A 13,167-nucleotide genomic window follows, 5' to 3' on the forward strand; every position below is an offset into this window, starting at 1 on the left:
TAGAGGATCTGTCAAAAAAGACGATGCACCGTTACACCTTCTAGATGGCTGACGCAATACAGACTCGCGAACGAACAATATTGAACGTGCATATGTACTCATGACAAGTCCTTATGCAATTACTTGACAGCGACTATGACAAGCGTATACAGAGGATGATGGCAGATATAGCGAAGGAGGGGAAAAAAAACCTACTCATAAGATGCGGAAGGCATCGTCAAGTGCAATTTTGTTTTCTCCGCGTCAAGTCAAAGCGGTGTCGGTGGCTCACGCCAGAACTTGACCTTTCCCCACATGGACATTTTTGCAGGAAGCGGCTTCATGGGTGCCGCTGCCATCAAGGGCAGCCACATTAATCACCTGGCTCTTGATTTTGTTAAAATGGATATCCCTGCCGACATAAAGAAGCCTCCTTCCTACAGAATGGTGAGAGTTACGGTGGGAGAGGATCTGATCTCGAGATTCCTAATTCTTTGCGATCCAGCAAATAGTTGGTCACTGGGAGCTTAAACGGATTTCCAAAGACAAATTGGGGGTCGTCTGGGAACAAAGCAAGAAGGATCGCATTGCATGGCAGTTTGCCCTAAAGGTCCGGAAGCAATTCCCTGTTCCTCTTTGGGAAAAACCGATCGACATTGGCATGGGCGTTCATTATCACAAGCAGGGCACGAGTTATTTCCGCATTATACATTGGCCATATGGTAACCGTATCAGGCAACACTTTGGACTACCATCGATGGATTTCTCGATCCTTTTGGCCTCAAATATCAAAGATATTTGTAACAAGGGCAGTCGATCGCCCGGCCACAATGTCGTTTTCGATCAGAAGAATCCACCACCTAACTTTGATGACCACCTCGAATACATGCTCCAGAATTTTCAACACTGCATACACGATCCATTGTTCATACGGAATGCTAGAGAACTACTTGAAAGAGAACGCTCGAAACTGGATGAAATCGAGAACGCCAAACTAAAGTCAAGACGAACGAAAGCTCTAGATCAGCTTAGAAATTTGTTACAAAACGTACCTGAGACGGCAGTTGAAGCATCCATACCAGACGAATCGTCCGAAGCTTCAGAACTAAAACGGCAAACTTCAGACACGGAGGAGGATGACAAAGACGACCATGCTCTCGAACCTGTTGAAGCACCAAAAGAATTACGGCAACCGCGGAAACGCAGACGTTACAATCACCGCAAAGCGCACAAGGCATTGAAAAGATACGAAGCTTACAAGGAGAAGGAAGCGCAAAAGGCCCGTACACAAGCTGGCAAAAAGAAACCGGCGCAAGGCACACCCGTTGCATCTCAGTAATTTCAAGTCTTACCCATATTCCCTGGATTTCATTTAATTTGAATCTACCATAATTTGCATTCATGTAAAGAGCATCAACTATCTGTATTTTAAGCAAGAGATGTAAAATCTATAAATGCATATATTCATATCAAGCGCAGGCTTGGAGAACCATGTGCATCTATGTCTACAGCTTTCATACGATCAAAAGTACATCGGCTATCATCATCCGTCTTTGTTGCATGCTTAGGACGAAGAAAAAGAATTAGAGTATCTTACATGAGGCGACTCGGAGGATCCATGAAGTTTCTTTTCCACGCTTATATATTACTGTATGCAAGCTGTTTCCTCAGAAGAAGTGAATGTTCAAATACACGCATTTCACAGTCCTACAAATGTTACTATCTTATATTGCTCATCACAGCAAGAAGATAGTACACACATATTCAAAATCTTGCTGTCTCGCCCATAGTTTAAAGTTTATAGAGACTTTTCTTTACAATCCCATTCTCACTTTCAACGTAGCACTCGCAGATAACACGAGCAAAAATTATGAACGAAGTTGCAAAAAAATAATATTAATAATGATAGAAACCTCGCATTAAACAACAAGGATGTTGAACTTATTGCTGCTACCACGATGGATACCGAGATTCGCGGTTTCTTTGGGGCTTCTATTGCGACTCCGTGGGCCATCCAGCCGTGTCTGCAGCGATCTCCGCCAACAACAAGAGAGAATAATGTCTGAGCGCAAGGACTAACTCAACTGCGCTGGCTGTTGTATTCAACAGTTCATTTCATAACGAATGATAGGATCTTCTTGATTGTACCTGCTTTTGATCTTGGATATCCATAAGCTAGTTACTTTCACAACCCAGTTTAAAGTCGATAACACGACATTCTCCTGATATTCGAATCAATTGAATGGGACATTGGTAGACATGGATAGCCGCCCTACAAAGATGGATACTGCCATACGGATATATCGACCGCAAAACTGCAAAGCATTACGCAGCTCATTTATACGCGCATTCAATAACAGCGATGGAAACCTGGCAACACAGCGCCAAAAACAAAACAGCAGCAGATCCCTATATATTACGAATACATTACCTGCAGTAGAGCAGAAATTTCTTTGTCTCGAGATCCGTGCAGCAAACAGACATTGAAAGACAAAGGAGTGTACGGAAGATGTATTGCAGCAGCACAGTGAATTCAAACGGCAGCTCCGAAACAACTCATCGGCCAATCACGAATATATGTCGAGTGCACTGCAGGACAAAAAAGCGAGAAAGAGAAGAAAGTGCTCTCGACATCCTTAATCCACTCATACCAGCCGGCAAAACACACCTTGACGGCATTCAAAGTTTTCGCCGGTCGCACCGCCATCGAGAAATATTATCATGAAAGCGATTACCTCTTTTAAGTCTTTCAAGAATCATTTACCGGCAGTCATGCAACCGCTGCCATAAACCAGCATCCCAAGTACAACTCCCTAATACATACATACATGCATACACGCACACTCACATACGATTGAGTAAAAACAAAGCAATATGTATATTTTAGAAACTTATACTATACCCAGAATATTCCATCAATATCCATTCGATTTCTCCTTACAACTGAAGCAGTACCGTCCAAAAACTTACGCTGAGTCTCTTAGCGAAACCTTGTTCCATACGTGTTCACGGTTGCAACCGTCATTGCTACCTTCGACCACGATTGTCTCCATTCTTACGACGATCATAGACTTTTACAGAAGCAAAGCATTGGTTGCTTGTGAGACAGGCAGTTTTTTCGCATCTGCGTAAGAGTCGGAACAGATTATCGTTATCGAGACCATCATTCTCATCATTTACCAGATAAAAGAGAATAATCCCGTGGAGGCGCTGAAGTACTTAAAGACCGGAATGATGTATTCAACGAAAGGAGTACGTTCGTAGGGCTGCACAGAGTAAAATGGCTTGATACAATTTACATGATAATCGGACAAACCTAGCGAAGAAGCATTAGCTCTTGCCGTTCATCAGCGTTGTCATCACTATTACCATCGATGTGGTCGATGCAATCCAGTGAATGGTCCAACGTTCCCTCCAGCACCACTGCAAAAGGTTGAAAGTTTTGATTTTCTTTTTGCGACAGTGTATGGTTCGTTTGCTGTTCCATTTTTCTTCATATTCTTGAGTAACGGATTGTGCAATTTCACCTCCAGAATTAATGTCACTACTCATTGTGGATGTGTATAGGCCACGACAGTAAACCTCCCGATATCTTTCGGCAGCCATTTCCGAATGCAGTGGATTGCGTTGTGTTGCGTTACAAATTTCTTGCATCTTTGTCATTGATTCTAGGCATGTTTATGGAGAGCGAAGGTGCCATGATAGGAGGACAGAATTTGAAGGCTTTTCTCGCCTTCTTCAACAAGATTGATGTACCAGAATCACTCGATTCTATACAGTTAAAACGTCCATAGTCGAACGTCAGCCTTTAGCAGTGCAAAGCTTCCTTCACTGGTTTCTGTGTCACTTGCTACACAGGTAATTAGTCGAGATTATGTTAACGACGTAGCAGACGCAGAAGCCCATTACGCATCCGTTTGTAGCTTTGCCTATTTTCTCGTTCTTATCGTTGGGTTTTTCCTGGACAAGATGGATTTCCCAATCCACGTACTCGGCAAACAAATTCAGTTAATACGATAGCCAAGAAAGCGATGCAGGAGTTGAGAAGTTCTTCCCAAGACCTACTTTCGAGCTGACGTAGTTTACACTCGCACATGTTAGAGACCACTAGCCAATTTGTAGAGCAATCTGCACGAGGCATTCTGAGACTCCCGGAGCCGATTTCTTGATGGTTTAGTATCCTCGATATATTGGGCTAGTCGTCCTCTCCAGTGAGCTGGCTATGCCGTGAAGCAAACTGCTGTACATAGGGTATAGATAAACGCGATCCCCCGCAAGATTTGCACAAACATTGGATCAACAGTCGTTGACATCATGAAAGAACTTGCTTCAGACAGACAGATAGTGGTCACTGTTCGATAGACTAAACACGTTTTGCTAATCAAGGGGATTGACACGATCTATACGCATGAAAGGAAAAGGTAAGAAAGGCGGAAAAGGTATGACAGAGAGCATTTCGTCATGTAAAAAATGCTTACGAGTGGGACAATCAAATGGATAAATTCAAAGGCCTTTCTGTTGATTATATACACTTGAACAAAGAAAGAGTGGGATATAAAGATGAATGGACCACCTATGAGTACTTTCGATCTAAAAGCAAGTCTTTGTGCTGTAAACCGCATTCTTCGTCTCCTCTACATCATCTAGATAGGCAGTTATGGTTTGTCCGAGGGTATAGCTACTATCTGTCCGAAGCAAATCCCAATTTTATTTGGAGGAGCCTAAATTGCAGTAGATGAGATTAGTGCTGGCTGTAATAATTATTTCATGTCTATCCTATTCCATCTGGATTGTACAATATTTGGGGCATAGCAGATTGTTGGGGATGCTATTATCTGCAGCAAACAAAAAGTTCACTTGTCGAGAAACCTTTCGAATAACATGTTGGATTTGCTCGGTGAAGCACTGAAAAGAGTGATAATGTAGCAAACCTCATGTGGACATATGAAAACACCTGCCAGCAAGTGCTTCGTCCCGGCTCAAATTCGTGAAGCAACCATGCGGTGTTTCCACGACAACGCACAGATCATCTTTTAGCCGCTTCTTGCATCAATCCAAGGCGATCGAAAAATGAGAAACCCGAAAATTTTTCCCTTGTGTCAAACTAGAGAACGACCGCTTCTTTCCCAGGGCAGCACACACGCACAACTTTCTTTATGCAATGGCGCGTCTAGAGAGCCAACTGGCAGAGGTCTTGAATCGCCGGCGTGACATTGCAAAGCTACGCCGTCTCGTCGTCAATCCTCCAGACTCTATTGACTTTTCGTCAAACGATTTTCTTGGTCTGTCACAGAGCCCACTTATGCGTATGCACTTGTTAGAAGAGTTACGCTCGCTCGATTACATTTGCGGCTCGACGGGATCCAGGCTCTTGGATGGCAACTCAAGGTATGCGGAGGATTTGGAACGTCAAATTGCGAAATTCCACGGCGCAGAATCGGCTTTGCTGTTCAACTCTGGGTTTGATGCCAACAGTGGACTGTTCAGCACGGTGCCTCAAAAGGGCGACATTGTTCTGTACGACGAACTCGTACACGCCAGCGTTCATGAAGGAATGCGCGCATCACGTGCCGGGCGCCTCGTGGCATTTAAGCATTCTGACGTGCATGATCTGGATCGCGTGTTGCAGTCTCTGCGCGACACCAAGCAAAACGTGTTTATTGCCGTGGAGACAGTTTATTCCATGGATGGTGATATTGCACCGCTGCCAGAAATCGTCAAACTGCTCCGAAAATATTGGCCCAATCGTGAAAACGGATACATTATTGTGGATGAGGTAATACGATATTCCTGCCAAGAGAATTTGCCGCAAAGTATCAACGAAGATGACTAAATATTATATCAGGCCCATGCTACAGGAGTCTATGGCGACCATGGAAGGGGAATTGTATCAGTATTCGGCTTGGAGAATGAGATTTTTGCTCGACTGCATACATTTGGCAAGGCTTTAGCAAGTAATGGAGGTAAGAGCAATGCGACGATTTATTGGGTTATTAAGAGCCTGGATGCTGAAAGCCAAGTTTAGCCGTGGTACTTGGTTCCGAGACTCTTCGCAGCTACTTGATCAACTATGCACGGCCTCTCATTTATTCCACTTTTATGTCCTACAGTAGCCTTGCCAGTATAAAATGTGCATACGATATCTTAGAACGAGGTGAAACAAAAGAGGTAAATTTCTTGAAATTACAAGGCAGAATCTTGTGACTTCCAAGTGATATAAACATTGATCTTATTTATTATCAGATCCAAGAGCATTTACATAGCATCACCAGACGATTCCGCGAGAATATCCGGCTTCCGATAGGCACTCTACTTCCGTCTGAAAGCCCAATCCAGGGAATAGTATTACCAGGTCCGTCTACGGAATGATAAGCGTTTTACATGTCTAACACAAGATTTGTAGGCAATGCTCCCGTGCGTGCTCTGGCAAATTACCTCAACAAACGGGGGTTTATTGTGAAACCCATCTGCTCGCCAACTGTGCCTAAAGGTCAAGAACGGGTGCGCATCTGCTTTCATGGACACAATACTGCCGAACAAATAGACGCATTGGTAGCAGCGGTGCATGATTTTTTCAAAGTCGACGCTCCGGCGAAAACCACACTCTCCGTCGTTGAAACCGCAAAATTGTAAACATCTTCCCTCCCTTGCATTTCTCTTTCTTCATTTCCTGTCTATTTTTCGTTGTGTTCAATTAAGATATTTACTAAAAATAAGTCTTTTCCAAAGTCTGGATGTCATCCAACGAAAAACTATCAGCAGCTCTAGCGCCTTTACAACACGTCTTCTCATTCCCACAGTTTGAAGCCTTGCTATATGCGTATTTACCGAGCAAAATTGACAAGCATTTCCTCAAGACTGGAATTTACTCGGTCGATACGTTTGTATGCACAGCTACAGTGACTGTCGTCTTGACAGCGGTCAAAGTAGCTGTTGTCTTGGCCGCACTTTTGTATGCACACGCCCGCAGTCGCGTTCATCCTCAACCACGAGTAGACGACATTGTTTCTATACTCGTTGAACCAATCGCAAACAACGATGATTACCGTCACGGTAAGTCGCTTTACGAAGAGCACGCTACGACCGACGGAAAACTGCTCAGCCTTGTCAATGCTCACGTAAACTTGCAATGCCCACAGCACCCAACGTATATCACCAAGGTCTTTTATACCTTATATCCAGGAGCGTGCAGCACAGTGGAAGTGGAAGTTACATCTTAAAGCCTAACTTCGAAATGGAGCACGGAGCACTGGAACCTCCTCATGTTGATACCATGCCGCAGCCAGGCCAAAGTAAATATCTTGTTTGTAATGCGGATACCTTTCGTATTTATAATCCAAACACGCAAGATAATCCTTGAAGTGCATACTGTCCAGCATGGAGATACAACCGTCCACGTTGTCTTTGAAACGGCTGCAGAGCAGTTACGCCAGCGACAAGCAGCAGGTCACTCTGGAGGAACTGCTCGGCATGAGTTTGGTAGACCTGCACCGTCAGCTTTTATCGATAAACCGTCCATACGCGTCTATACATCCGGAGCGACAAAGGTAGCAACTCTGACTTCATTTTTGAAGGACATTGCTCGCGAGTACTTGGAATATGCGGATTCTGTTCGCAAACAGGTAAGAGCCCGATACGACTATGCAGCGTCAGGCAAATGGGTACGGATTTGTACGCTATATGAAAACCAAGGGCTTCAAACAGTCGCCTTATGCCCACGAAACGAGGAATTGCTTGAAGAGGATCTGAAGGCATTTCTGAGCAACAAGGAATTCTATAAGCGCATTGAAGCTCCCCATGTGAGAGGTTATCTGCTATATGGCAAACCCGGAACTGGCAAGACTAGTCTAATATTTGCGATCGCGTGAGCCGTCACAAAATGTATTTGCTTTATTCCGCGGCATTGCTTATTGATATTCAATTGCTTAGCTCGGTTTTACAATGCCATCTTTACTTTATAAACTTGGCATACATCGATTCGGATTCTGAATTGTTTCAGGCTTTTGCGAATGTTCCTGCGAACTCTATAGTAGTCTTTGAAGACATCGACACCATGACACCTGTATGTAGAGGTCAGACAACACCGTAATGCTCTCAATATTTGGTGACTGACTATATTACTTGTCTAGGTGCTCCATCGCAGGCAAGGAAGATCATTCAAGGCGAAAGACAAACTTGAAGCGCAAAGTGAAAGGTTCAACTTGAGCTCGTTCCTTTCTATTTTGGATGGGCATACGCTGGAAGAAGGCATTATCTTTATCATGACCACCGATCATCCAGAATTGCTAGATCCGGCGATCATTCGACCAGGTATATTTCCGTGGATGCCGAGGAAATTTAGGCTTACAAACAAGCTTACTGTATACACAAATTCTAGGTCGCATGGATATACGGCTCGAATTGACATATGCAACCCATTATCAAATGCGACGAATGTATCGAATGGTTATGGAGAAAGATGACGACAGCGGGCTTGATGACATCTTCCCTACATTGCAGGATGAAATAGCAGAGTTTATCATCCCTCCCAGTGAAGTCATGCAAATTATGGTTCAATACCGCGCACAAACCGAAAAGATCCCCAAAAAACTTAGATCCCTTGCAATACAGTATCACAATGCGCTGGGCTCGAATAAAGGTAATGCACAAGATGACAAAGCAGCTAAATACTTGCAGAGAAATACGCATTCACAGTACATTGCAGATTTGCTATCCCTGTCGTCATAGCTCCTGAAATTTACTATGCGGAATATGGATATGGATAAGTATACAAATTCCTATAGTCTTACATATTTGAGCATAGAAGAATGTAGATATTCCCACATTTTTGCATATTTTCTTGAGGGTACTGATAGGCTATTGGTGCCATCGACTACTGAAGGATGTGTAAATTTCCTTTAAGGGATATCAATACGAGAACAGATACCAAAACAGATACAAATATTTGTCAGTAGATAAACCTGTCGACAATTAGTCTTCTTTATTTCTGGTTAGGATGTAATGAGCTATCCTAGCCGATATATAGATCCTACAAGCTTTATACTGTAATGAGTGCTGCTATACGCAATGATACCCGGGTTGTATGCGTACAAAAATCGATCGTACCGAAAATGCAGAACGGTAAAAAGAACGTTTATTTGCTTCTTCTTGCATTTTTCCTAGTCTTCTTTGCCGGCGAAGACTGTGCTTCTGCTGTCTTCTGCCGTCTTCTACCTGTAAATGCTCTCGAGAATTCTAATTGTAATACATATGTGTTGAATCAGTAAATTGGATAATGTTTAAAGGACATTATCACCTACGAGAGCATGCTGCTTCGCTTCCACTTATGGAGAATTCCACAGCGGAAAGCTCCGAAGACGGCAGAAGAGGCCCAGACAACCTATCCATCGGGTATGGCAACGTTGTGCATCCCAAAGAAGACGTATATTCTTCTTCGGATGTTCTGTACGAAATGGAAGTCAACGCAGTGTAAATTTAACTCGTTTTCATAGTTGATGCCTTAGTTGCATCTGAATCAGCCTCAACTGAAGGGACGGTTTCTTCAGACGCTGCCCTAGGAGACATCTCCCAGTATGCATATAAGTGTTGTCTGACATTAGAGAATATACCTCCCCGCCTATCTATCTGGTCCCGTTTGTTGTTTGATGGCGTGTCCACCAGAAATCACCAGAGTTACAGCTTTAAATAATCTTGCTTCACAAGTGATTCTTACTTGATTTTCTTAATCTGCCCCATGCGTTGACCAAGATCAACCTGGCCCCAAAGAGCCAATGCATGCATGGAGAGGAGTGTTGGTGCACATTCCTGCTCTAGCTGCAATTCGGCCACGCGACGGCCAGACAGACTGATGGCGGTCCACATAGCCTCTCGCGGCAAGTTCTCGTTCTGGCGGAGGACACCACAGAAATTCAGCACGCGAGAATTCCTTAGTTTCTTCCTCCGTCCAGTCTTGATGATGAATCTCCGGGCCACTTGTGTGAACATCTTCCACGAAAATTGCTGCTTAGAGTTCGGTTTCTTTTCCCGCTTTGGATGTGGGATTGTTCTGCCCAGATGAGCCCATGTGGGATTTCCTTGAGGTATTGGACCAGGAATAGATAATTGATTAGATGAGGCTATGAAAGACTTCAAAGTTGCTACTTTGGTCTGCAGGTCTTGAATGCGTGAAGTTAGCTACGCAGTCTTCTCCTCTGCACTTTGCAGTGCTTGCTGCAATTGATGGGGAGCCATCCGAGTGCTGTGCGAATCCTCGGCATACTTGTTGATGATATTCATAAGCGTTTCCGCCGAACCATCTCTCGTACTCATTACGCGTAACGAGAAGAATAGGGAAGCCAGTATTACACCAATGATCGGTGGTGAAGTTGTCTACTCCACCCGCAAGATTGGTTCCCGATTCTCGTTCATGACTTCGGAGGATTGGCGTATCTGGACGGTTGCCTTGTCGCCTTTCCTGCTCACGCCTCGCAAGGGTCACTTGCAAAATTGGATGCATTCTGTACAGGCCGCACGCATTATCACCATGCCTTCCTTGACAGTTGCCGACGCCCAGACAGCCTCTCAAGAGCTTCTCAAGTTTTGTCAAGGTTGCAAGAGGTTGTACGGTGCTGACGGAATCACACCTACACCTCCATTTGCTCGAGACAGCGCTTAACTTTGGTTCGGCGTATGGGTACTGATTGTTCGGGTTTGAACGCCACAACGGCATGCTGACGAACGTTGCAGACGAACAAGAAGAATCGCTTCGAAGCCACCTTCCTCCGGCATTTCTTGCGCGATGTCCACGGTGCTAACATTCTGCGGTCTCAAGTGCGGACAATGTGCAACAACTATCCTGCTGCAAATTTAATCAAACCTGCACCACCGCCGAAACGTTCGACACTGGAAATATCTGGATGCAAGTGAGGGACTTACCAGCGACAAGTACAAAAGATATGAGCCTTTTTCTTCATCTGCACATCCACTCAATACCGGTCCTGTCGTCATCATGGAACGAGAACATTACACCCACCTGGTCGGTTATTACAACGAGATTTACGGGTACCAATACAGATCGGCATATGTCATAAGGCCGGACCGTGGACAGAAGATTGTCGTCAGTGATATCATCCAGAAGGTACCATCAATCCACCTTCTTGGCCAGCTGTTTATTTCAAGAATGATTCCGCACAAGGTGGTCAGTACAAACGCGGAAGTACGATGTTATGACGAGCACACAAAAACCTTCCAAAGTTGCGTTTGTCCATCCAGTACTTTTTCCGCCATATTATCAAGATCGAGCAACGTTATGTTCCACATGTATTTGCTTTCGTCGAATGGCTCAAGCCTTCCCAGCCATTTCCTTCCTACCAAGACCTCGACATGCACGTTTTCCAGACGACCTGCTTCCCTGCGTCGAAAGACTCGATTATACCGGTTCACAGAATGTACTCGGGTGTCGGTATCCAAAAGCTCAACACAGAAAATACTTGTTCGGCTTTCCACCTTTCAAGAAAAATCAAAATCACCGACCATTAAAAAACGTACGTCTGCTATACATTTTATACCAACATACACACTTACTCATTTCTGCATCTCTTATAGATGATATTTTTTACCAACGAACATCTTGCTTTATATACTTTCTTGGCCTCCTTTTCCTTTTCATCTTCCCTTTTATATAATTATTATTATTTTTCTTTACATCAATTAGAATGTTTATTTCCACATAAAGGGTATTTTTTATACAAACAATCCATAATTTCCATTTGTCTTGCTCATATGCATGATATATTTTGAATGCATCTTCATATGTCTAGGCCTAGGCCTGTCCGCAGCATAAACTAATACAAGCGAATGATGATCGTCTTGTCCATATTCATTGATACAGCCTTTTTCTTGCGCTTCCTCCTAGTCGCCCGCAACTGAAACGAATGCGAATGATAGAGTGTTCAAATCCCTGATAGCGAAAACAACAGTTTAGTAAGTAATCTGAGTAGGTGAGCCAAGGAGATATACAAGGTGGTGTTTCATAGCTTCATTCCAGCTCCATCGTTTGTAAGCTGTATAATGTAACTCTTCTGTCGCATATGGACATACAATGAAGATCGAGGTGTACTCATTGTAGAATCCAATGCTTGCCAACTTGACTTCTTTTCAGAAAACAGAATTCAATTCACAGGGCTCCGGCAGGTCAGATATTTCCCTGGACCGCCAATCCTTCAATGAAAAGAATTTCGTTAAACAATATTGTATAATTAATACACAAGGCTGCTAGGCTGTACAGAGCCTAATTACAAAATAATCAAGAGAGCTTAATACTAGCGGGAACTTACGAATTCGCTTCACCAAAACGATTTATCTTTAATACGGAAATAAAAAAATGTCTAAATGTTACGACCCATGATGTTTGGGCTTTAAGACAAGCCTAATCCGAAGAGGATTTTGGTACTGTCCTTCTTGTTGGCGTTGATAATGCGATTGACTTTGTAATTCTGGATGATTAAGTGATGTCGAAGATTCTTGAATTTGCTGTTTGGAAAATTGACACCATTGATTGTTGATGCCATGCTCAGAGCAGACGTGTCTATACATGGTGTAGATGATGCTTGGATGAGTATATCCTCCTCGAATCTTGATATAGTAGAAATGCTGATCATGCAGTTGCAATGCAACAGGCTTACAGTGACCCCAAAATGATCGCGTGTTTAAAGAATGCACGTTTATTGCCATGCTTGCCCGTAATCTCGCTTCCCTTCATCCCTCATAGCTCCAAAGTAGAAACTTCAATTCATTGCGCATAAAATGACGTGAAAAACACGAGAGTTTATTAAAAAGCTGATGCCAAAACCTGGATTCGAAACTCGATCAATTTTGCGGGTGGAGTATTGCACATTTTAATACTTTGTATGGCCACCCTTGGCTTTGTAAACCGCATAGACTCTATCTAGCATGCTTTCTATGAGTTTTTTACAGAGATCTGAATCAATTTGATGCTCCCAAATATCTTGTATGCGATCCCACAGCTCGTGCATAGATTTTGGTGGTTCGTCATATGAAAGGAGTTACCTTTTCACAATTACCCATAGGTTTTCGATAGGGTTCACGTCAGATGAAAAGGGTGGCCAATCGAGCGTTTCGATAGGAGGTCATCTAGAACCACATGTATGATGTTCCTCCCGTTAAAGTCCCCGCTCCGCGAGGCTACGC

The 13,167-nt window shown here is 43.6% G+C and overlaps 9 protein-coding genes across 9 annotated transcripts; 6 read left to right on the plus strand and 3 right to left on the minus strand.

Annotated features, from left to right (window-relative positions):
- Positions 1-294: 294 nt before the first annotated feature.
- VTP01DRAFT_2921 (uncharacterized protein) lies at positions 295-1,318 on the plus strand (the record flags this gene model as incomplete). The annotated part of the gene is made up of 2 exons (XM_069381435.1): positions 295-426; positions 485-1,318. The coding sequence occupies 2 exons, from the start codon at positions 295-297 to the stop codon at positions 1,316-1,318; spliced, it is 966 nt and encodes a 321-aa protein (XP_069237127.1).
- A 1,837-nt stretch (positions 1,319-3,155) lies between these two features.
- VTP01DRAFT_2922 (uncharacterized protein) lies at positions 3,156-3,466 on the minus strand (the record flags this gene model as incomplete). The annotated part of the gene is made up of 2 exons (XM_069381436.1): positions 3,156-3,295; positions 3,349-3,466. The coding sequence occupies 2 exons, from the start codon at positions 3,464-3,466 to the stop codon at positions 3,156-3,158; spliced, it is 258 nt and encodes an 85-aa protein (XP_069237128.1).
- A 1,674-nt stretch (positions 3,467-5,140) lies between these two features.
- VTP01DRAFT_2923 (uncharacterized protein) lies at positions 5,141-6,612 on the plus strand (the record flags this gene model as incomplete). Its single annotated transcript, XM_069381437.1, has 5 exons — positions 5,141-5,755; positions 5,825-5,942; positions 6,005-6,147; positions 6,223-6,331; positions 6,383-6,612. 5 exons carry the CDS (start codon positions 5,141-5,143, stop codon positions 6,610-6,612), a joined length of 1,215 nt encoding a protein of 404 aa, XP_069237129.1.
- Positions 6,613-6,713: 101 nt separating this feature from the next.
- On the plus strand, positions 6,714-8,706 carry VTP01DRAFT_2924 (uncharacterized protein; the record flags this gene model as incomplete). Its single annotated transcript, XM_069381438.1, has 7 exons — positions 6,714-7,032; positions 7,119-7,271; positions 7,342-7,843; positions 7,909-8,041; positions 8,109-8,289; positions 8,357-8,617; positions 8,684-8,706. The coding sequence occupies 7 exons, from the start codon at positions 6,714-6,716 to the stop codon at positions 8,704-8,706; spliced, it is 1,572 nt and encodes a 523-aa protein (XP_069237130.1).
- Positions 8,707-9,026: 320 nt separating this feature from the next.
- VTP01DRAFT_2925 (uncharacterized protein) lies at positions 9,027-9,451 on the plus strand (the record flags this gene model as incomplete). The annotated part of the gene is made up of 2 exons (XM_069381439.1): positions 9,027-9,194; positions 9,284-9,451. The coding sequence occupies 2 exons, from the start codon at positions 9,027-9,029 to the stop codon at positions 9,449-9,451; spliced, it is 336 nt and encodes a 111-aa protein (XP_069237131.1).
- Positions 9,452-9,687: 236 nt separating this feature from the next.
- On the minus strand, positions 9,688-10,287 carry VTP01DRAFT_2926 (uncharacterized protein; the record flags this gene model as incomplete). Its single annotated transcript, XM_069381440.1, has 2 exons — positions 9,688-10,133; positions 10,176-10,287. 2 exons carry the CDS (start codon positions 10,285-10,287, stop codon positions 9,688-9,690), a joined length of 558 nt encoding a protein of 185 aa, XP_069237132.1.
- Positions 10,288-10,327: 40 nt separating this feature from the next.
- Positions 10,328-10,633, plus strand: VTP01DRAFT_2927 (uncharacterized protein; the record flags this gene model as incomplete). Its single annotated transcript, XM_069381441.1, has 1 exon — positions 10,328-10,633. One exon carries the CDS (start codon positions 10,328-10,330, stop codon positions 10,631-10,633), a length of 306 nt encoding a protein of 101 aa, XP_069237133.1.
- Positions 10,634-10,966: 333 nt separating this feature from the next.
- VTP01DRAFT_2928 (uncharacterized protein) lies at positions 10,967-11,496 on the plus strand (the record flags this gene model as incomplete). Its single annotated transcript, XM_069381442.1, has 2 exons — positions 10,967-11,155; positions 11,212-11,496. 2 exons carry the CDS (start codon positions 10,967-10,969, stop codon positions 11,494-11,496), a joined length of 474 nt encoding a protein of 157 aa, XP_069237134.1.
- Positions 11,497-12,374: 878 nt separating this feature from the next.
- On the minus strand, positions 12,375-12,617 carry VTP01DRAFT_2929 (uncharacterized protein; the record flags this gene model as incomplete). The annotated part of the gene is made up of 1 exon (XM_069381443.1): positions 12,375-12,617. The coding sequence occupies one exon, from the start codon at positions 12,615-12,617 to the stop codon at positions 12,375-12,377; it is 243 nt and encodes an 80-aa protein (XP_069237135.1).
- Between the last annotated feature and the right edge of the window lie 550 nt (positions 12,618-13,167).

Source organism: Rhizomucor pusillus (assembly GCF_041956525.1).
Source record: "Rhizomucor pusillus strain CBS 183.67 unplaced genomic scaffold VTP01scaffold_14, whole genome shotgun sequence".
NCBI lineage: Eukaryota > Fungi > Mucoromycota > Mucoromycetes > Mucorales > Lichtheimiaceae > Rhizomucor > Rhizomucor pusillus.